The sequence below is a fragment of the Camelus dromedarius genome, chromosome 16 (genome assembly GCF_036321535.1).
Source record: "Camelus dromedarius isolate mCamDro1 chromosome 16, mCamDro1.pat, whole genome shotgun sequence".
NCBI lineage: Eukaryota > Metazoa > Chordata > Mammalia > Artiodactyla > Camelidae > Camelus > Camelus dromedarius.
The window spans coordinates 29,656,069-29,678,232 of record NC_087451.1 but is presented as its reverse complement, the minus strand read 5'-3'; the positions used below and the strand labels follow the sequence as shown (position 1 = coordinate 29,678,232).

General features: G+C 57.7%; 1 protein-coding gene and 1 long non-coding RNA gene across 4 annotated transcripts in view; one reads left to right on the top strand and one right to left on the bottom strand.

The window, feature by feature from the left end:
- LOC105105798 (uncharacterized) overlaps nt 1-22,164 on the bottom strand; it is a 45,613-nt gene that overhangs the window by 4,345 nt on the left and 19,104 nt on the right. Inside the window, exons 3-4 of the long non-coding RNA XR_010384538.1 lie at nt 5,412-6,035; nt 2,784-2,967 (exon numbers count right to left, since the gene is read on the bottom strand). This is a non-coding gene — a long non-coding RNA (uncharacterized LOC105105798). The remainder of the gene's footprint in view (nt 1-2,783; nt 2,968-5,411; nt 6,036-22,164) is intronic.
- On the top strand, nt 315-20,502 carry C1QTNF1 (C1q and TNF related 1). Of its 3 annotated transcripts, none has more exons than XM_010999628.3 (4): nt 315-678; nt 15,038-15,200; nt 17,668-17,807; nt 18,328-20,502. In XM_010999628.3, exons 2-4 carry the CDS (start codon nt 15,052-15,054, stop codon nt 18,876-18,878), a joined length of 840 nt encoding a protein of 279 aa, XP_010997930.2. In that variant the 5' UTR covers nt 315-678; nt 15,038-15,051; the 3' UTR covers nt 18,879-20,502. The 3 variants fall into 3 exon arrangements, with proteins under 3 accessions (XP_010997930.2, XP_031325095.1, XP_064351505.1); XM_031469235.2 differs by having other exon boundaries at nt 15,035-15,200; XM_064495435.1 differs by lacking the exon at nt 315-678 and adding an exon at nt 6,636-6,750.

Genomic DNA, 22,164 nt, shown 5'->3' with positions numbered 1-22,164 from the left:
CCAGGTGGATGTCTCAGGTCTGCCACCATCTGGGGACAGCTTCTAGTTTGGCTGCAGGTGCCCCTTGAGCTCCTTGGAGCCCATCCTTCTGCCACCCAGCAACATGGGTTTCCCAGCCCTCCCGGTCCCAGGCCCCCCCATCACCCCCACATCTGGAGGGACTTCCAGACACTTGGAGCCCCCACCCCACCCCCAGCCCCCAGCCCCGGCCGCTCACAGGGAGGCCAGGAGCAGGGCGGCGCCGGCGCTCGGCGCTCCCCTGCAGGCCGGGCACACACACAGTTAATCCTCGGCGGCTGCTGTTTGGATAAAATGCACTGGGAGCGTTTGAGGCTCCGCGGCCGCTCACATCTGGCTGGGGTTTGCTCTTTACGCGTCTGTCCCGCTTTCTTCAGCTCTTCCTCTACTTTCGAGAAACCGCGTTTCCGCTTCTGGCCAAAGAGACCTTGGAGCCGAGGAGATCCAGGTGCCGGGAAGGGGCCGGCTCTGCCTGCACTCCCACAACTTTCTGCACCCTCTTCCCAGAGGACTTTTCCCTTCCTGCCCGCTCTCTCCTTCGACAAGTCTGGTCTTCCCCGGACCTGGCCGGGAGGAGGTTCCGTCGCTGAGAGATGCTCTAAGAGAGGCCTTGGGGAGGACGCGGGCGCCCCGCTCGCTCCCAGACGCTGGCGGCTGGAGGTAGGTGCCTGGCGGGCGGGGACGTGGCTGGTGGGACTCTGGGCTGCTGCGGGTCCTTTTCGTGGCTTCAGCCTGGTCGCCCAGCAGACACCTCCACCGGGGCGGGCGAGGAGAGGGGTGGGAGGGGCCAGGGTGGCATTCGTGGCAAAGAGGCAGAAAGATCAGGAGTTTGGGGGAAGGGCCCGGTACTGGCTCCTGCTACTCCCTTCTGTAGCAGAGGTGCCATGGCCATGGTCTCCCTCTGGGACCAGGGAGCAGGGGGCTCAGTGGCAGACAGGAGCTGTCAGGAATGATTGCACCTCCCCCGATTTTTGTGGGGTTTCATCTTGCTTCACTCTTCTCTGGGTGTGGAAGGAAAAGGAATGATGCCCAAGTCCCCTCTGCACCTGGTGGGGGAGCCCCCACCTCAACATCGCCTAGACCACCTGAGAGCCAGCCCTGCCTGGGGGCAACTTGGAGCCCACACAGAACAGGGGAAGGCTGACTTTGGCCCTTGCATCTGATGGCCTGGTGTCCCTGGAGGGGATCCAGACTGGACAGGAAAAACTAATGTCCCTTTTCCGGGGACCCTCTGGGCTGCCTGCACCGCCGAACGTGGCGCAGGTCTGGGCCCGCGGCGCTGAGCTGCACCGGAGACTCTGGGCTGCGCATGCCTCTCCGCGCACTGAGTGCCACCTAGCTCTTGCAGGCGCCTGCACGGCACAGGCGTGACCCCCACCTGTCCCGGGCACCCACGCTACCGTGCGAGCCCCACTGTGCCGGTTCCCAGACAGCTCCTGTGGGACCCCAATGTGCTTCAGACACTGCTGGGCCCTCCTGATCTACTTGAGGGAGAGGGAGGGAGCTGTTTCTCCCTGTGACTTGTTGCCGTCTCTTCTGTCTCCCTCGGTTTCTAAGAATGCAAGCAGTTTGGCACCCTTGGAACTTCCTCCTTCCAAACTTTGAAAATGGGGAGTGTCCTGAGAAACTGAGTTTTCTCAACAGCTAGCTACATCCTGGGTCCCTGGGGGAGGGTGTGAGGTCCTCAGAGGCAGCCAGGCCTTTGCTTTTTATAGTTCGGGGAAGCACGTGGCCAGCCCCACGTACAAGGTTACAGCTAGAGGCACTTGACCAAGTGGGCTGCTGGGAGAGGCCTGCCTGGCGGAAGGAGTCTTTTCTTCACGAGGCCCCCTCACCATCTCTGCCGGCCAGAGAGGTAGAAAAAACACTAGTGGTGGGGAGACGGGGGGGGGCAGAAGGTTGAGCTGTCCTCTTCCCTGCCCCACTTCTCCACTCTCCCTCTTGACTTGAGAGCTGAGCAGAGCTTAGGGGTGTCCCAACAGCAGTGAAAATAAAAATAACAGCAGTCATGGTGTGTGTGTGTGTGTGTGTGTGTGTGTGTGTGTGTGTGTGTGTGTGTGTGTGTGTGTGTGTGTGTGTTTTCTGCACAGCAAGTGATGAGCAAATACTGACTCTCAATAATTCTATCAATGGTCCTCTTACCCCTGAAGAGCTCAGAGAGGCTCATGATTTGTCCCAAAGCTGTAGATGGAGGGCCCGAGACTCCCAAAGTTGCATCTCTGTGCTCAGAGAAGGGATGTGACTTGCTCAAGGAGGCACAGCTTTCCAAGCAGAGGCTGGAACCCCAGCTTCTCAAGTACCCAAATTCCCACTTCCCAGCTGCCTGCAGAGAAAGTGCCCTGGGGCCGGAAGGACAGCCAGGTTCTGCTTCTCAGGGACTCTGGTCCTCTCCTCTGGCTCTCTCTCCTCCTTCTCCTCCCACCTTGAGTCCCTTGTGATGCCAAGGAACATGCTACGGGCGAGCAGCAGGTCAGGGAGACAGAGAAATGCAAGTGATGGAGGACACGGGTGGGCCTCGTGCAGCCAGAGGACACCGCTGCCTGTCTGGGGCAGGTGCAGCCAGCCAGCGGGCAGGTGGGAGCCAAGAAAGCCAACGTCATGGTCCCTGGAAGGGTGCAGGCAGCTCCCTCCTCATTCCTGGGATGGAACCTCCCTATTCAGGGCAACCAGCACAGCATAATTTTTTGGAACTTGCTTCTTTCTGTTGTTCTTCCTGGTGCCTCCTGCCCTCCCCCAACCCCCCAGCTATAATTAGCATGACTCACAAACCAAATATTCTGGCATTGAGCTTCACCCATCAAAACAAAGATGAAAAGAATTTCGTAGATACAGTTGTGCCGCTGGGCGTCCTCGCTGGCCACGAGGTTGCTGCTGCGTTTTTGTCTCCAAGGGCCGGTCCTCATGTGGGTCCCTGTTTCTGGAGCTGGGGGTCACGGAGGCTCCAGGGCCCTAGGAGAGAGGTGGGCGTTGACAGCTTGCCAAGGAAAGGAAGAATAGGAAGTTTCCATTCTTTTGTGGTCCCCACACTGGGCTGATTCTGCCCGTCCGCTGGGGAGAGAAATGGGCATTTCGGGAGCGGCCTCGTCCCCCTGCCCTGAGAGCCCAGAGGTACTGAAGTGGGGGCGATGACCTCCTGGGGTGCTTCATCCTCGTAGCGCAACTACCGCATGGGCCGAGGGTTATTATTTTCTTCCCATTTTTACCTGCTGAAATCTGCCTTCTCTTAAAGTCAAATGAGACAAAGCAGCTCCCTGGACAGGACCCTGGACCCCTCCTTGATCCCTCCCACAGTGAGGGATCACCTGCTCACTTAGAGAAGAATTTGGAAAAGGATTGTCAAAGCCTGGACAGGTGCCTCCTTCTGGGTTCCTGGGGCAGCCCCATGAGCTGGGACCGCAGGGCACGGGATTTGGGATTCTGGAGGGCTTGCCCGGGCGTCCTCAGCCTGGCGGGGCCAGTTCTGCACTTAACCACAGGTGTGCAGAAGCAGGCGTGCGAGCTCCTTTCCTCCTCCCAAGCCCCGCGGTGAAACTTCTGCCACTGCAGTCTGGGACCTCTGACCCCGGCCTCCCTGCCGCTCGGAGAGGGGCTCGGACCTGTGAAGAGGTCCTCTTGAGCTCTCTGAGGGCATCTTTATCTCTGGGTCCTCATCAGGGGGGCAGCTGAGCAGTGCCTGTGAAGCTGGAGACGGAAGCGGCTCCTGGACCCAGGAGGCCCTTCATCCTGCCCGTGTTTCTTCCCAGAACTGGGCTCAAAGCGGGATGGGTGTGGGTCGAGGCACTAGAGGCCCCCCACTGCCCACCAGGGTGTCCTTGGCCTGCCCAGGGGCCTTTGGAGTCAACCCCTTCTCCAGCTGTGGACGGGACTGGCACAGTCCTGCCCGGGCATCCGCCCCACGCAGGACGACCGTCAGGATGTGGGCCAGGCTGTGCCTCATGTCTGACCACCTCCCTGGCTCATGTAGGAATTTTCCTTGAAATGAGATGGAGCAGAGCAGGAGACTGCGGGCAGGGAGGCAGGAAGGGCAGGGAGCACGGGAAAAGAGGCAGACAGGCGGGGCGGGCAGTGGGGGATTCAGCGGGTGTGGGGACCCCAGGTTCTTGGAGCCTTGTGCTGGCTGCTGGTGACTCCACACTTGAGAGAAGGCCCCAAACCCTTCACCACTGTTGCACCCCCTCCCTAAGTGGGGACATCTGGTTACCAGCCGCCCTCTGCCCTGGGGACCAGAGGAGGAAAAGGACCTCATCTGGGAAGGCTGCCAGCCCTGGTGGAGCCGCAGGCAGGTGCCGGCCAGACGTTGGCTGGGCCCGGCCCTGCAACTTGGCCCTGCAGGTTTCTGGGGCTGGTGGTCAGAGCTGGCGCCTGGGGTGTGCTTGGAAACACTTGGGCCCTTTCTGCGTGTGAAGAGACTGAAGTGGGTTCTGGTGAGAGATGGGTGGATCTCGGTGGGGTTTGGGGTGGTTGTGGCTCTTAGGTTTCCAGCATCAAGACATCTACCCCCCACCAACCCCTTAATGTGTAGCTATGAGAGCAAGACCCAGGGTTCTGGAAACTGGCCTTAGGTCTGGCTGGAGCGGACCCTGAGAATGACCCCACAAAACAAGCGGAGCCAGGCCAGGGCAGCTGGGGACAAGGACTGGCGTCCAATGCGCCCTTCCCCCTTCTGTTCCATTCTCAGGTCCTGGATTCTGCTCCTGGTCCCTTCTCTGTGGGAGCTTCTCCTGTGGGGTCCCCCACACCTGACTCCAGGCAGCCCCAAGGGAGAGCAGCCCCAGGGCACGCACAGCGCACCCCCAGCATCAGCTCTCTACCCTGTTTCCTCCTGCCAGCAGCGCTTGGCCTCAAACCCTTTGCTTCCAACCACCTGAGGGCACAGGGCTGGAGGTGGGACCATCTGCCATCTCTACACCATACGGCCTTCCCCCTCCCCTCCCCTGCAGAGCTCACCCGTGTGCTGATTTCTCTCTACCCTGCAAAAACAGTGCCCTAAAAGTGCACATTCAACAGGCCACACCTCCCACACCCCTTCTAATTTTGAGGTGTGATGGGGAGGGGTTTCCTGGTGATTCTGTGCCTAGACCCAAAGGAATTAAACTCCAACGGTGGGTGCTGAGATGCTGGCAGCCTGGCACCGGGAGATCTTAGCACATGGCTTCCATGAAGACAGTGGGTCCCCCGTGCCCGGCACTGTGCCCGGCACAGAGAAGCCCCCCCCACCCCCAGTGATCTGCTGAAGGGAAGAACGCAAGGGCTTGGCTGGTGGATCAGCTCCTCAGGGCCCAGGGCCGCCGCTGCTGTTCCTGCTGTAACTGAATGAGCTAAGCAGGCGGACGCCCGCCCGGCAGGTGTGAGCGCCAGCAGGACAGTGGTTTGGCTGGACAAGCCTGCCCTACCTGGCATCTTCCTGGAGGCCCCTCGAGGTGAAATGGCAGGAGCTTTGCCGTCACACACCTGGGTCTCACTTGACCTCCAGCACCTGCCATGGCAGGGCCTGGGGTGAGTGGCCTCCTCACTCTGAGCTCATTTGTTCCTCTGAGAAATCGAGGCGATCGTAGGGATCCAGTTCAGTAGCATCCATAAAGCATGTGCCCAGAGCCCAGCACGTGGCAGGTGCTTAACCAGGTGGCAGAGCTTCATCGGGAGGAAATGGTACCACTCTGATAAACGGCGGCACTGCTCTCGGGCTGGTTAGCTCGCCTGGCCCTTGAGTGGAATTCCTGATGGGGGGCTCAAGGGTTTGGTTCCGTTTCCTCCTGCTTCATGGCTGCAGGCAGCCTCCTTCAGTAGCAAGTACACCAGCGACTGGTGTGTCAACGGCAGAACAAATCCGCCTGCTTCTCGAAAACGTGCTCTCTCTGGCTGGCCTGCGTCCCAGTTAGGTGCCCTCCCAGCCTAACCCGTAGCCATGGCAACTCCAGGGTTCTGCTGCCCCAGAGGAGGGCTGATCTTCTTCTTGCTCCGTCGTGTCCCTTGACTCCTGCCCGCGGCCGGGTACGCAGCAGACACTCAATAAACACCTGTGAAAGAACGTGGGACTTCAGCACTGGGGTAATTTACATTCTACACGTCCGCTCGAGCCACAAACTTGCCATAGCAGCCCCAAGCCCCTCCCCCGTTCTCCTTTTCCACGCATAGACTCAGATTCTCCAGAATAAACAAAATGCGCTCTTCGTCTCCAGGGTGGGGCTGATTTGTCATTTTTCTAAGTGGAAAACAATGTGGACTTAATGTGAAAAAATATGTGACTGTTATAGGGGAAAACCCCAGAGGCACAAAAATAAGAGAATAGCAAACATCCGTATCTTCATCACCCACAGATAGTTGCTGTTAGCAGCTAGGTGGGTGGCCTCAGATCACTGCAGCGGAGGATCCGTGTGTGTGGATGTGTGTTTGTGTATGCATGTTTTCAACTTGCATTTCTACTCATCAGCATTTTGTGAACATCTTTCTGAGACAGTAAATATTCATCTGTTGACAGAGGTCACTCAGCGCCACCGGCTGAAAGTTGCCCCTCCCCCTCCCACCACCATTTACTTATTTATGTATTTAAATGCCTTCAAACAGAGCATGTGTTTCATGGTTGGCCACAATCTCCTCCTCTCCCTATTGTCTTACAACGGCTGGAGGCAGTTGAGTTTGCCACCCTGAACCAACCACCTCTATTTTACTCTTCCGCTGCGTGGAGGCACCACCATTTGTCTGATTAGGCTGCTGCTGCAGGGCATTTAGGAGGTTTGTAACTTTGGCGAATGGGGGCAGTGGGTTGTAACTTTTTGAAGCGGTAGATTTTCTGAGTTCCAGTAAGAGGAGCGTTTGAGGGAAAAGAGGACTAACTGTCAGACTCCGATGACATTCCCATGACACTTAATAGTGGGCCCTGGGTCACTCTCCTCCTTCCCTTCTCCGCCAACCCCCGCCATCCTGAACTGGGACCCCATGGCTTGAAGCCATCCTGAATTAGAGACGGATTTGAACACACGGGCTTGAAGTCTCTTTGGATGACAGCTGTGTTGCTTGGGAACAGCCAACAGTGAGAATGGAGGTCAGACAATAGTGAGAGGCAGACACCAGACACTGGAGGCACGTGTGAAGTGAGACACGGCTTCTGTGTATGGGGACCTCCTGGTCTGTGAGGGGACCCGACCAGGACCAGCCAACCGTTACAGACTGGTCTGTGCCCTAGAGGAGACTTCCTGGAGGAGGTGGCATCAGGCTGGGCTCGGAAGGACACAGCACTGTGGAAGGTGACAGGAGAAAGAGACAGAGGACCGGTGTTGTGTGACTTGTGTTGGGACTTCCAGCGACTCCAGAGGGCTGGAGTGAGGGGTGCACGTGTGGGTGGGGGTGGCGGGGCCAGGGAGGAGGCAGGAGCCAGAAGGTGAAGCTCTGGGGGGAAAGATCCCCTTTATTTTCACGGGAAGCCCTTTTAGCCAAGGGCAGCTGTCAGAGGCGCAGGTCTGAAAGCTGCCTCTGGGAAGCGGCTTGGAAGGTAGGTGGGAGGCGAGGAGGCCGGCAAAGAGTGAGAAAGAAGTGGCGACAGAGGCCGAGGTGGGGGGAGGGGAGAACTTTCGGAGGCCTGGCGACAGCACAGAGGGGCCGGGGCCTGGGATGGTGGGGACTGGGGGGGACGACAGTGAGCTAACTGGGGGGTCAAGGGTCTCATGACAGAGCCAAGAGGAGGTGTTTGGAGGATGGCTGGACACCTGGGTCCAGACCGGTGCCGTCCAACAGGACTTTGAGATACTGGAGATGTCCAAGAGGGTAGACACTCAAAGTGTGCTCAAGTGGCTGAGAAAGGAATTTTTCACTTTGTTTCATTTTCATTCATTCAACTGGCCCCCTGGGCTGGCGGCCACTGTTCTGGAGAGCGCAGGCCTAGAGCCCGGCAGCCAGGGACGCCCGCTGGGACCGAGGGTCAGGGAGCTGCCGGTTGAAAAGACTAGTGCAAAGTGTTCGGAGTGCGGGGAGCTGCAGGCTGAGGACACAGTCTGGAAAACGCCTGTCTCTAAGGAGGAGGTCGCGGAGGATAGACACTGGGAGACAGTGGGCAGAGCAGGGGCGGAGAGGTGGGTGGTCATCGCTGGCAGGCTCCCTGCCGCCCTCATGGGAGATGGAGGTCCGTGAGCAGCCTGGGCTGGGCCGGGTGCTGAGCTAAATTACATTCTTGACTTAGACGCCGTTAGGTGTGGGACAAAGTCCTACCTTTGGCCAAGCTTCCCCCAGAGATGGTGCGAGATGCGGCAGCGATTTTTCAGGTCCCAGAAAACCGAAACCATCTGTACTGCTTGGGAAAGGGGCGGCACGGCGGGGCACGGGCCAGGCCGCCTGCGGCGCGGGCTGCGGCGGCTCCCCTCCCTCACGCGGCTCCCGGAGCAGGGGCAAGCCGCCACCGAGGCCTGGCGGCCGGGAGGTGATCTCGGGACACGGCTCTGCCAAGGGCGCCTCTGTTTGCACTGGGAGGGCCGGGCTGGCCGGGCGCCCCTCGGGCCTGCCGCCGCCGCCGCCGCCGCCGCCGCCGCCCACGCGGTCTCGGGGTCTGCGGGGCCGGGCAGACGCTTTCGCAGCCCCCGCTCCGGGCTCCAGGTGAGCCCCTCCGGTCCGCGTGCAGCGAGCTGCACGGGGCAGGAAGGAGGCGTTCAGGCTGGGGTGAAGGCCTGCGCGCGCTTTCCTTCGCCGTTTTTGTCCCCGGCCAGCTTATCAACCAGCAAGTAGCCCTGGGAGACCCCACTTCCATTCCCCAGCCTTGGGCTTTGGCGGTAACCAAGTAAACCCCCCAAACCTGAAAAAGCAAACAAACAAAAACACCCTCTTCCTCTAAGCCAGAGAAAGGCGTCTTTGAAAAAAGTAGAAGAGGGAGATAGAGCGAGCGAGACGGGGGCCAGGACGCCCACATCTTTTGGGAAAGGCACCGCTCGCCCCCAACCGACAGTTCCTTTGATAAGGGCCGCCCATCACCCCGCGGCTGCTTCCTCTACAAGGCTGGGGGGCAGCAGGAAAGAGTCCGAGACTGGCTGGGGCTGCCCGACTGTAGAAGGGAAAATTAGATATTAAACGGGCTCCTGGAATTGGCAAATGTCATTTATCACCTGGAAGTCACCTGCCTCCCTCCTGCCCATCACCGGTGGGAGGAGTCCAGTAAGTGGAGAAGTAGTGTGATGAGTGGCTTCTGGAGAAGGGAGGCAGATGTCAAGGTCAGACAATCCCTATGGCCATCAGGACCACAGGGACACCCCAACATGCGGCTTTCTCCTTTCTGGGCACCCCAGGATCTGAGTCCAGGGGACCTCCTGCGGCGAGTGGAGAAATCAGAGCTTCTCCACAGGAGAATTTCCACCAGATGTGGAAGCAGAGAGGGACAGCCCCAGGGCTTCCTATGTGGTGGAGCGGCTCCTGGGGAGGGGAGGTGGCAGGAGCAGATGAGCGGAAGGACTGGTGCCTGTGGATGCTGTGCTGAAACAGGGAGTGACTGGATGCAGAGCCAAATTGCAGCCTTGACCCCTAAGACATCAGGTGTGGCAGAAAGTCCTCTCTTATGCTGAGCTTCCTCGCGAGAAGCATGTACAATTTGGGGGGTGATGTCCAGGCCCCAGAAAAGCCAGGCAAAGGTATTTGTCTTGGGTGGATTGAGGTCTGGGACACAGCCAGAGGTCCTGGAAAGCATCACATACAGACAAATCGTAGACAGGAGCAGAGACATTCAGGAGATATTAACGCGGGTCGGTGACTGATCTGGCGGACGCATGAGAGGAAGGGGTCTAAATGCCTCCCAGATGCCGGGCCTGCTGTTTGCTCCTAGTTCCTACTTCCCCCCGCCCCCCACTTCATTTTAATGGAACAAAGCTGCCCAGCAGAGCTTTCTGCAGTGACTGAAACGCTCTGCCCTGTGCCATCCAGCATGGGAGTGCCCCGCATCCTGTAGCTGCTGGCATGTGGCTGGCGTGACTGAGGAATGGAATTTAGAATGTTATTTAATTTTAATTGGTTTAAATTTTTTTTTTTTTTTAGTGGAAGTACAGGGGATTGAACCCAGGACCCTGTGCATGCTAAGCACGCGCTCTACCACCGAGCTATGCCCTCCCCTACCTACTACTTTTCATTGGTTTAAAATGAAATAGCCACAGGTGGCTAGCAGCCACTGCAGTGGACAGGACAGGCCTAGAGTGTCATGTTTTGAGTCAACATCTGTCATTCTGTCTTGAGCTGTACTTGGGTGCACGTCTGTCTCCTTTGCTGGCCGGGAATGTTCCCGAGGTCAGGGAAGAGATTCAACCTACGGTTCAGTCACCGTCTCCCAAGCTCTTACATGATGCTGTGCAAACCACAGGCATTCCGTGAACTGCGACTGTGTTAAATTTTCTGCCGCAAGGGAATTCCTGAGCTACGGGGGCATTTGGATTTCTAATCCAAGCTCCTTCTAAGCTCCTTCTAATCCAGGGAGATCCTAAGCTTCTCACCTCTCGGAACAGCTGGTTACCCGATGATTAAGGGAGAGGGAAAACCACATTTATAAGACACTTCCGTCAAATGGCACTGGGCTGAGTGTGGCATCAAGACAAAAGGCAAACATATGGACCCCGAGCTCTGGGAGTTTAGTTTCGGAACACAGGCATGACATGGAGGTGGGTGCCCCACCCCCCAATGACAGGACCGACTTTAAACAGATACCAGTAAACTTGAACTTGTGTGTGCGTATCCTCTCCTTAAAGATCCATTTACCACTGGTCCATCTGAGGGCTGGGGAGGGATAAAAATGATTCACGAGTTAGTGTTTGCAGACTTCCTGCCCTCCTCCAGACCCCGTAACTGCCCCCAGCCCTCTGTCGCCCCTCCCATCTGCTGTAAAGTGGGGGGTTCTTCTCTGTTGGAGGCTAAGCTGCAGGGAGATGGGGAGGGTTGAGGAGAGGGGAGCTGAGGAACTGTAGGTCCTGGAGGGAGTGGGTGGGAGAAAAAGACGTTCATGGAATTGCCGTGGAATTTGGCAAATGACTGTCTTTGTAGGGTTTGGGATAGGCAAGCCCAGAACTTGAGTCACGCTGGAATTGACCTCAGATGCCTTGACTGCAGGACAGCCCGAGACTGGGCCATGCGGGTCCAGAATCACGAGGGTACACACCACTGGCCGAGGATTCCGGGGGGGCCGCTTCCCGGACCTGCCTCGCGTTCAGAACACAGGGCGTTCTCCCGAGTCGCCTTTCTGGGGGCAAAACCTCCCCGCTTGCAGGGCACTTCATTTCACCAGAGATCACGAACGTGGGCTGGAGCCAGGCTCAGTGGGTGTTGGCCAATACTGCTTTTGCCCAAAAGCGAGTAAAACGATCATAATGTCATGGTGCTGCCTTTGCTGTGGGACTTGTAAAGTGTCTCTGAAGGTACGTTTAGAGAAGGGAGGGCTTCAATCTGGGTTTGCTTCGGCTCCAAAGAGGCGGTCCTAGAGGAGAACCACCAGCCTCCGCTGCCCTCCCTCAGTCTCCCTGGCGCCTCCGACTCTGCTGGGCCACCCCACGCCCCACCCCCACTGCTGCCATCACCCCCACACCGGCTGCATCCTGGCTCCCATCTCCCCTGATCCAGGTACAGAAAATCCCTCTTCCAGACCTGGAAAGAGACATACCAACATGCAAAAATGTGCTTCCATTGTGGGTAGAGGACTAATTCTCAATGGGGAGGATTTCTGCCTCCCAGGGGACACGTGGCAAAGTCTGGAGAGCTTTTTTTGGTTGTTACAACTGGGGATGGGGGTGTGCTGACGGAACGTGGTGGGTGGAGTCCAGGCACACTGGTAAACATCCTACAAGGCATAGGACAGCCTCCCCGGGACAAAGACCAGTCCGGCCCCAAATGTCAGCCGTGCCAAGGCTGAGGAACCTGGAAGACAAAAGCATCCGAGGCAGTGTTTGACTTCCTTTTGCTCTTATTTTTTCCACTTTCCTCAAATGACTACATACTACTTTGGATTCAGGAAAAAAAAAAGTTTAAATAAAGGAAAACCTCTTTTCCTTTCAAGTGATGCAAGCTTGGCATTTAAAAGGAAAAAGAGAGTAATTATCAAGGCGCCAAGGAAAAACAGGAAATACAAAAATAGGAAATAAACAAATTAGGAGAATTCAATCTGACAAATATTTGCTAAGCAGCCGGCGACTTCAGGGTGCTGCAGGATGCTTTGCGGGTCCGAGAGGAACCAAGCCACGTCCCAGGCCCGGAGGAGGTCACGGGTCCGCTGTGTAGAATCTTCCAGGCCAAGCAAAACTCTCTGTAGAGTGAGCCAATATGAAAAGTGCAAGCAAAAAAAAGGAGGGAGAGATTTGTTTTTGTGTTTCTTTTTCCAGTTGAGGGTCTGGGAAGCCTTCAGGAGGAATATGAGGCACGTGAGTTGGGTCTTAGGTAGGATTCTGATGTGATCTGAGAGCAACCGCCAAGTTCAAATCCAGCCCCCCCGCTTAAAAACCGTGCAGTCTTAGGATAAGCAACTTCTCGACATCTCTGTTTCTTCACTGGTGAATTTGGTATCATAATGAATGAAAATTGTCTCCTTAAAGGATTCACTGCAGGTCCATCCGAGGCCTGTGATGGGGTAAAAACTAATGGGGAAGTGTTCTCAGAATGAACCCTAACCTATAGGGTTATAAGGACCAGCTGAAAAGATACAGGGAAACCCAGCACCTGCTGGGGGCAGTTGTCGGTCCCATTAGCCTGGCCATGAGTAGAAGAGAAGGAAGGATGCTCTTGGCCAGGGGAGGAGGATGCAGGCAGACAGACAGATGCCGAGAGCTTGGGGGTGTGGCTAGAACCTGGTACTCAAAGTATGGTGCCTTGGCAGGACCTGGGGGCTTTTTGAAAATGTCTGTCCCAGACCTGCTGAATCAGAATCTGCATTTGAACAAGATTCCCCAGGTGACTGTAGTTTAAGAAGCAGGGAGCTCGAACACAGGACAAGGGGTGCTGTGCGACGCAGCCCAAGGGTGGGAGCAGACTGGAGAGGACGGTGCCCGCCTGGGGAAGGAGCCCGGAGAGATGGGGTGGGGGTGGGGAGACGGAGGGAGGGATGATTTTAACACGTATTTTATAAATCACATTTACATTTATATACTTTCTTTGGCAACCGGAGGGGAGATAGTGGAAATTTTGAGTGAGGGCCTGGTCCAGGCAGTCTCTTGGTCATTGGGAAGGTCTCTGGGGCCCTGACATTGGGGACGGATGGTTGGTTGGTAGAGAACTAGGAGGTGGGGCCAAGCTAATCCACTGCAGGGATGGGGGCAGGGGGCAGGTGGAGAACTGAAGACCTGGCAGAGATGTGGGTCACGGCGGGGCAGGAGTTCCTGGGGAGGCCAGCCTTCCTGGCTCAGAGTCTCATCACATCCCTGAGGGTCCATGGGGAGCACCTTGGGCTCTGGTGTCCAGTCCTCTGCTTCCTCCTGGTTCTCTCGACTTGGCTTGGGGCTCCAGCAGGGAGGGCGACCAGAGCATCTTGTCTTCAGAGCTAAACAGCGAGCCCACTAACATGCAGAATAAAGAACAAAGCCAAAAAGTTGGCCCCGTGGAGAGGGCTGCACCGTCACCAGCCGCGAGGCTCAGAGCAGCGGGAGGTGGAGGAAGCCGGGCACGGCCGCCCAAGACACGTGAAAGGAGCATTCATCCGGGTAGATGACTACTGACAAAAACAGAAATCCGTCTCAGTGTTTCAGACATGAAAGAGGAACTAAAGAAAAATCCGACACAGGACCTCCTGAGACTGCTCCCTGGCTTTGACTCTCCGCCCCTCCCCACGAAGCCTGGACCCCAGCCCTGGCCTGGCTGCAGGGCAGTGGGTGGTTCCTACTCCCCAGCCTCCGTTTTCTCACTATGCCGCTGCGAACTAAGTGTCCTATTTGGCCCACTAGGTGTTAAACTGTACGTCTTGGTGAACAAAATGGGTTGAGATTGCCCACAGTCGCCCTCTCTGGGATGGGGAGGTTTCCCAGCCACCAGAACAGCCAAGGCACACGTGGCTCGCGTGTGAACCCCACTGCTGGGGTTAGCCAGGGTGACACCTCCGGTGGGGAAAACCTGGTGGGTGGGATGGTCTGTCTGTTTTAAGCCCAGGCACAGCCCCCGAGGGGCTCACTGGGAACCCCCAGTGCATATCTTTCTAGGACAATCTCACTCCTGGACCAGAAGGGTCCTGTCCAGAGCTTTTGTGGACAGCACTTATGAACGAGAGACGCAGGCGCTGGCTGAGATGAGGACGATTGCCCTCTGGAGCTGGGCGGACACCCTCCCTGCATCAGAGGTTCCAGGACGCTCCCTGGTGCGCCCCCTGGTGGCCAGAGAGCAACCTATTGGCACCTGCCTGCCCATAGTGCGGGCTGGGGCAGAGTCACTGGACAGTGACCCCTCAAATTCATTCGAGATTTTGCTCATTGTCCTAACAGGGCCGAGAAGTGTTCATCTGCAGAGCTCAGTGGGGAGGGGTCTCCTTTCTGGGATGGTGGGAGGAGGCTGGGCAGAGCCACACTCAGCAGCAGCCTGCAGCTCAGGGCTCCAATGCCAGCCTGGTGGGCTGAAACCCAGGGGCAGTGTGTGTGTGAGCCTACGTGAGTGTGCACACGCATGTGTGAGTGCATGGGAGTACATGTGTGCTGTGTGCAAGTGTGAACATGAGAGTGTGGGTCTGAGTGAGTTTGTAAGTGTACTGAGTGTCCTGAGGGCACGTGGAGTGTACTTGCATATGACTGTGTGTGTTGAGTGCGCGAGAGTGGCAGTGTATGCGAGGGCGTGTGTGTGTGTGAATCTGCACCAGGGTTTGTGAGCGTGCAGGTGTGAGAGTTTGTGAGTATATGTGAGTGTGTGTGTAGAGAGGGTGTGTGAATGCTGTGTGTGTGTGTGTGTGTGTGTGTGTGTGTGTGTGTGTGTGTGTGTGTGTGTGTGGTTCCTTTCCCAAGAGCACCAGCGGCTGAAGCCCTTCCCGGCTTGTGGGTCTGGTGAACACTTGCTTCCCTTGGGGCTCTTCCAGCCCGTGTCCCTCTGTGTGTCTTCCCAGCAGGGCTCGGCGGGGAGATGGGCTCCCGTGCGCTGGGACTTGCGCTGGCGTGCTGCCTGCTGCTGGCCTTCGCCTGTGGCCTGGTGCTGGGCCGCGTGCCGCGTGGGCAGGAGGAACAGCAGGAGCAGGAGGGAACCAAGGAGCCGCCGCTGGACCACACTGAGAGGTGAGGCTGTGATGTGTGGATGCAGGAGCTCTGGCTCGGCGGGGTTGAGCCTGGGGTCCGGGGTGTGCAGGGGCTGCTAGTTTGCGGCTACAGGAAAAGGGGCAGAGGCTGAGGCTAGGGGCTGGTGCTGGGGGACAGAGGCGCCATTTCCCCTTTCAGTGACCCGGGTGCCTTATCTGAAACCGAGGACAGTCACCCCGCCTCATTCCAACCCCAGAGGAATGTGGGTCTGCATGAAGTTTGGCAGACACATCCTTAAAAACAGAGAATGCCAAAGCCCCAAGCCCAGCCCTCGGGTTCCTTGTGTTCTGCTTTGTCCTCTGAGGGTATCTGCTGGGCTTCTCAGCACCGCCAGGAAGAGGAGAAGGTGCGATGCCAGGCAGAGAGCTGGTCTCCACACCAGCTGACGTCTGATCCAGTTACACAGTGGGTGACTAGGCTGATGACTGGCACAGAAGTGGTGGCTTTCCTTGAAAAGCTACGAACTCCTTCTGAGTGGCGCTGTTGTCATAGTACACCCTACTATGTGTGCTGTGCAGACTTCAGCCTACCTGGGATGTTTCGTAAGGATACACAGAATGGTCAGGATTACTCGTGACAACGTCATTCATCAGACGTGAGGTCCTAGACACCTGGGGGACCGCCCCATGCTGCCTTTGAGTTCTTCACCACTTTGCGCTTTGGGCTGACCTGCTCCCCAAGGCTTCAGGCCATCTAATGGGATTGCACAGGATTTGGGGCAAAGTGACATCATCCTTCTCCTCTGTCTCCTCCTCCTCCTCCTCGTCCTCCTTTTCATTCAACCAACATTGATCAAGTGCCACGACTAGTCTGGCCATCCACTAGGCACTGGGGACACACACATGTATGACACAGTCCCTGGCCTCCAGGAACTCTGAGGCTGCGGGGGGACAGACACACATGACTCAGTGCCGTGAGGAAGGCTCTGCAGTACAGGTGTGTCCACAACGTGGACGTGGCGGGGGTGGGGAACCTAAGTGGAGGAGTGACTGCGTCTTGAAGGACACCTGGGGAGCATCCCAGGAACGGAAGGAGGGGAAGGCCACCTGGCCGCCAGGACGGCACGTGTGAGGTGTGGCTATTTTAGTGTCTGGCAGTGTAAGGGCTGCTGGGTCGTTTGGGGTCATGGGGGCTGATGCTAGAGGGTGGAGGATGGGGGGGGAGCTGAGCCTGGTGCGGAAGGGTCTCTCCTGAACTAGATCCCATAGGGCAGTCATGGAGAGGTTTAAATTTCATGGTGCTCTAGAAGGAACCCTGGAGGGAGGCAGAGCAGAGGATGAACTGTGGGAGAGATGAATTCTAGGAGAGCATTCAAGCGGTAGTGGAGGGGGAGGGTGTAGCTCAGTGGTAGAGCACGTGCTGAGCATGCAGGAGGTCCCAGGTTCAATCCCCAGCACTGCCATTAAAAATAAAAAATATATATATTTTAAGAGGTGAGGAGAACTGAGGGCCCAGCTCCTGGAGGCACTCTTATAGCGGGATGGGGCTGACTCCTCAGGACTCCGTGATCCTCAGAATGCAGTGGTGAGGCCAGACGTCTGGAATGAGGCTGAAGGTTCCATCCTGGGTGACTGGTGATTATGCTGATGCTGGGAACAGGGTTTGGAAAGAGGAGATTCTAGGGGCAAGTGGCAGGTTCTAGAGGCATATGACATCTCTCATGTAGGGCTCATTGAATCTCTAGATGGAGACTTCTGGTGACAGGTGGGGACGGGGGTCTGTCTGGGAGTCTGGGGCTTGTGGGTGACTGAGTTGGGGGGCATACAGATACATTTCCTGGACTGTCTGGGGCTTGAAAATGGGAGCAGAGTTAGACAAGGAGCTGGCCCTTTGAGAGGGACTGTGCCACCTCCAAGATGGTCCAGTCACAGCCAAAGAGCTGCAGAGAGCACGGTGCAGTGCAGCGAGACGCCTCGAGGTGGCAGCATGGAGCTGTCCGGCCCCCCCCAACCCCCGACCCTGTCTCAAGGGAGCAGCCTCCAAATGTAAGGTTGTAAACATCAGAATCTCCAGCTACTGCCTCTCAGATGTGGCTGAGCCCTGAGCCAGCTTCCTATAGCATCTTCTAGAATCCTAGATACACGAAGGGCATGTCTAGGCGCAGCACTGTCGTGTGATCCGAGGACCCCTCCCGGAGGGGCCGCTTTCTCCCACGCAGCCTCCAGCTTGCCAGGCACCCAAGTCATTGCTGTTTTGGCTACTGTTGTTTCCAAGAGCATCGTTGCTGTTAACAGAGGGCAGGGGGCTCTTCCCGAAATTTCAGCGAGAATCTCAGAATTCACACGGAGCCAGTGCAGTCTCTGTGGAGGGAGCGTTAATACAGCCTCATGCATCCAGGCGAGGGAGGAGGCGAGTCCGGGACCCCAGACCCTCCAGCAGCAGAAAAGAGAAGACTTCCTGGCTCTGAGAGCTGCTGGCTTTCACAGTGATGTCTCTACTCCTTTAGGGCTGAAGAAAAGCATGAAAAATACAGCCCCAGGCAGGGAGATGAGCCCTCTGCTTCCCGGTGCTTTCGCTGCTGTGACCCTGGTACCCCCGTGTACCAGGCCATCCCGGTGCCGCAGATCAACATCACCATCTTGAAAGGTCAGGCATGGAGACCAGCAGAGGGGACCTTCCCCTGGGGAGGGGGCTCTGTTCTGTCCTGACTGGAGGGCAGAGGAGATGATGGAGTTAAGGCAGAGGAGGAAATTCCATTTCTAAAATTCTCCTGCCCCCTTCCAAGAGGTGAGGTTGGAAAGGGGTCCACAGGAGAAGAAGCCTAAGAGCAGCTCAGGATCTCACCCCACCTGCATTCGCATCAAAGCCCCAGGTTCCTGGTCCTGTGAGCAGCAGCAGCCTCGCACAGCCCGGCACCACCGAGCTGGGAAGCCCTGCGGCCCGGGTCCCAGATCCCCAGGCCTGGCCCCTGCATCTGCAGTTCATTTGCTTGGACGGAGCTGAGGGCCTGGCCACTGTGCCTGTTGCTTTTGGATAAACCCATATGTTCCCTGTTTTTTGCCAGGAATTTCCAGAAGGGGAAAAAAAAAAAAAAAAGATTGCTTCTGGGCGAGAACAGAACAATCCTTGAGGTTGCTTGATGCCACGTGTTTTCCCGTCCATTTAGGTGAGAAGGGCGACCGAGGAGATCGGGGCCTGCAGGGCAAATACGGCAGAACAGGCTCCATGGGTGCCAGGGGCCACATGGGGCCCAAAGGGCAGAAGGGGTCCATGGGGGCCCCCGGGGACCAGTGCAAGAACCACTACGCCGCCTTCTCGGTGGGCCGGAAGAAGCCACTGCACAGCAACGACTACTACCAGACGGTGATCTTCGACACGGAGTTCGTGAACCTCTACGGCCACTTCAACATGTTCACGGGGAAGTTCTACTGCTACGTGCCCGGCGTCTACTTCTTCAGCCTCAACGTGCACACCTGGAACCAGAAGGAGACGTACCTGCACATCATGAAGAACGGGGAGGAGGTGGTGATCCTGTACGCCCAGGTGAGCGACCGCAGCATCATGCAGAGCCAGAGCCTGATGCTGGAGCTGCGGGACCAGGACGAGGTGTGGGTGCGCCTCTTCAAGGGCGAGCGCGAGAACGCCATCTTCAGCGACGAGTTTGACACCTACATCACCTTCAGCGGCTACCTGGTCAAGCCGGCTGCCGAGCCCTAGCCACCCGCTGGCCTCCGGCCCCACCGCTGTGGGCTAACCTCCTGTTCTCCCCTTGCCCACCCCGCCCCGCCCCGTTGGACCCCTGTGGTCCAGCACGCGGCCACTTCCTGGCCGGCCCTCCCTCCATCCCGGTCCCCTGGGCCCCCACGCCCCCAGCTTTGGCATTTCACACGACGCCCCTCCCAGGAGTGGGAATTTACAGCGACTGTGTGGTCCCCGGGCCCTGCCGTGTCCGCAGATGAAGTCAGCAAGCCGGTGCGGAGGGAACTCCCCTCTGTGCACGTGTCCTTAGGTGACCCCCGCCCGGCGCGCCCCCGCAGTACCCCAGAGTCAGCCATCCTCGCTCCCGCCACTGCAAATAGTAATTCTAAATGCTGTGAAAGGAGCAAAGTAAACCATGGAGAAGAAAGGGAGGCATTGTTGTCTTTGACTTCCCGCCATCCCTCTGGCTCCCCGGGGGTGGGCTGTTGCCACTCAAGGCCACAGGAGGCTCCTTGTAAGAGAAGATGTAAAGTGGACGCCGAGGGTGATGTGGAAGGGGGGGTGGGGGCGTGGGGACAGGGAACTACGCCTGGCTTAGTATTTTAAGCCACGTGTGAACCTTCCTGGGGGACAGCTGGGCTGACATCCACGGCCTGTAGACAGCCTTGCATGAGGGTCCAGCTGGCCTGGCACAAGCCGTGATGGTGACGGGGTTGGGGGGCAGCAAGTGTCAGCTCCCCCGAGGGATGGCCAAGCCCTCGGCCATGGTCTCTGGGTTGGGAGAAGCAGGCTCCCGGCAGCAGCTGGGCACCTCGGGGGCCCCAGACCTGCAGGTGGTCCCATGAGGAGCAAAACCCAGTACAAGGAAGCAGAGCAGTGCATCCTGGCCTGGCTCCCCTCCACGCCCCCACCCCACCCTCACCTCCTGGGCATGGCTGCCACGCCTGTCACTCAGTGTTGGTTTTCTGTCCCTCCTCTCCAACGGGTCCCCCACAGAAGGCACCAGGGCCTTTGATTTTGTAGCAGCCGTCATGGTTGTACAGCATTTTCTAGAAACTCCCTTGCACACCATCTGAGTCCTCCTTCCCAGAGGGTTTGGCGTGCAGCTCCCCAGCCCCCCGACCCCGGGGCCTCTTTGACCGGCAGCTTAAGACAGTGCAGGAGGGCGTCCTGGGGCCCCAGGGCAGCGAGAGCTGGGAGGGACTGGAAGGTCCCCTCACCACCCCCGACCCTCTCCCAGCACTGGGGTCAAAAGCCCCGCTCTGCAGGTGGGGGAACACCTGCAGCGGGGTGCGGCCTGGAACTGGCGCTCTGGCCTGTGACTGGCTTTGGCCCGGCAGCCCCTTCCCTGCTTCTCATTAACACCCAGGGCTGGGGTCACCCCCTTCCTGGCTGGGGCCCTAAGCCCCTATGGGAGCCTGCCTTCCTGCCGCTCGGAAATGCTGGGTCTACCGATCCCTCTGTCCTCCCTGGGCCTGGCTGTGGGGTCTGGGGTCCCCACACCCCCCTGAAGGACTTCTGCTGGTCAGACTTTAAAACCCATGTTCCCATGGGCCTGCGGGTGAGTGGGGCGCCCACCTGCTGCTTTGTGCTGCCCCAATGCTCTTCCAGAAAACATTAAACTTGAGACTGTGGGTTTCAACATCGTGGCCTCATCAGTTTGGTCAATGAACAAGATCCTCCTCCTTTCTATCTCCTACTGCCTGCCAGAGGTCTGGGAGCCCTCAGCTTGGGACCTGGGGACATCGGTACCCGGCGGGCACCGGCTGGGCCCTGAACTGCCTCATTCCTCACAGGAACACAACTTACAGGCTCAGCCGGATACGGCCCCATTGGATGCCCTATAGGGGAGGAGGCTGCCTCGCTTCTTCCGGCTTCTGGTGGCCCTGGGTGTCTGCATCACTCCAATCCCTGCCTCTCTCTGTCTCTACGTGACCTCCTTTCCCGTGTCTCTTAAACTTCCCCCTCCCTTTTTTCCCAGTCATTGAAATTTGGGCCCACCCTCAACCCAGGATGGTCTCCTCTAGAGATCCTTGACTGCATGACATCTGCAAAGACCATATTTCCAAATAAGGTCACATTCACAAGTACCAGGGGTCAGGACTTGGACTTCTCTTTTGGAAGGACACCATTCAACCCACTACAGCAACCTGCAGGCTTGAACACACCCACCGACTGCCCCCTTTATGTGAGTGGCAAAGAGCAGATATTTTCTGCTCTCCATCGTTTGCCAACTGAGTTAGTGGCCAGGGCCCTTATCAGATTGCCAGCAGACACTGCCTCGGCCTGGCTGGTCCCAGCAGGCTGGCAAACAGCCACTGTCCTTCCTTTGCCTGGTTCTGGGGTGAGCCCGTGCGGGCATGCTCAGCCCTGGGCGGGGGCCAGACCGGGGCAGGCAGGCAGGCACCGCAATCCTGTTCTCTGCAGGGCAAAGAGCAGGCTGCACCTCCACGGGGCCGAGGCCACTGGGCAGAGGCCGCAGCTGTGAGCAGCGGCGGGGTGCGTCTCCCAGGGGTGCACGGAAAGAACGCACCAGCTTCCTCCAGGGGCCCGCCGCCCTCTCCCGGACAGTCACGTGGAGCGCGCAGCCCTTGTCCCGTTGTTGGCCAGGCCAGCACGGGAGAGGAGGCAGCCTTTGCGCTGGAGCCCGCCCAATGCCCCTCTCGATGTCCCTTACTCTTTAAGCTCTTCCACACTCAGTCTCTCCTGCCCCCAACTCTCCTCTCCCTCCCTGCTGGCATTTCCCCTCCACTTATTCCTTCCCCAAATTTCTTCCCTGCTCCTGCTTTATGCTGGCCCATGTGCTGGGTGCTGGGGACGTGATGACATATAAGATACGGTGCTTTTCTTCTAGAGGATTTTACTGCAGTGTGACACAGATGCCAACCTTCTCAGAAGAGCAGCACGTGTGGCACCTAGTTATTTGCTCCACCAGATCCCCTCCCCGAGCCGTTTACTCGGCATAGGCTCCTTTCCCCATGTCCTGACCCCAGCTACTCAGGAGCTGGCTAACCAGCCCTGGAAAAGATCTGATAAACTAGGTCACAATACAAATATTAGTGTTTTAGCAAAAGGACTTAGAAACGGCTGATGACTCAGCCAGAGGAAAGAACTGCTTATGCGAGGGCTTTCAGGAGTCTTTGTAGCCAGGGTGGGAGCAGTGAGGAGGGCGCTCCCAATTCTGTGGGGTTAGAGGGGGAGGGGGAGAGAGAGAGAGTGTGTACACGCACCGCTCAAGGATAATTTTCTGTGGGGTGCACGATGGGAACGCAATGGCGTGATGGCAAGCCAGCTTTACTGGGCT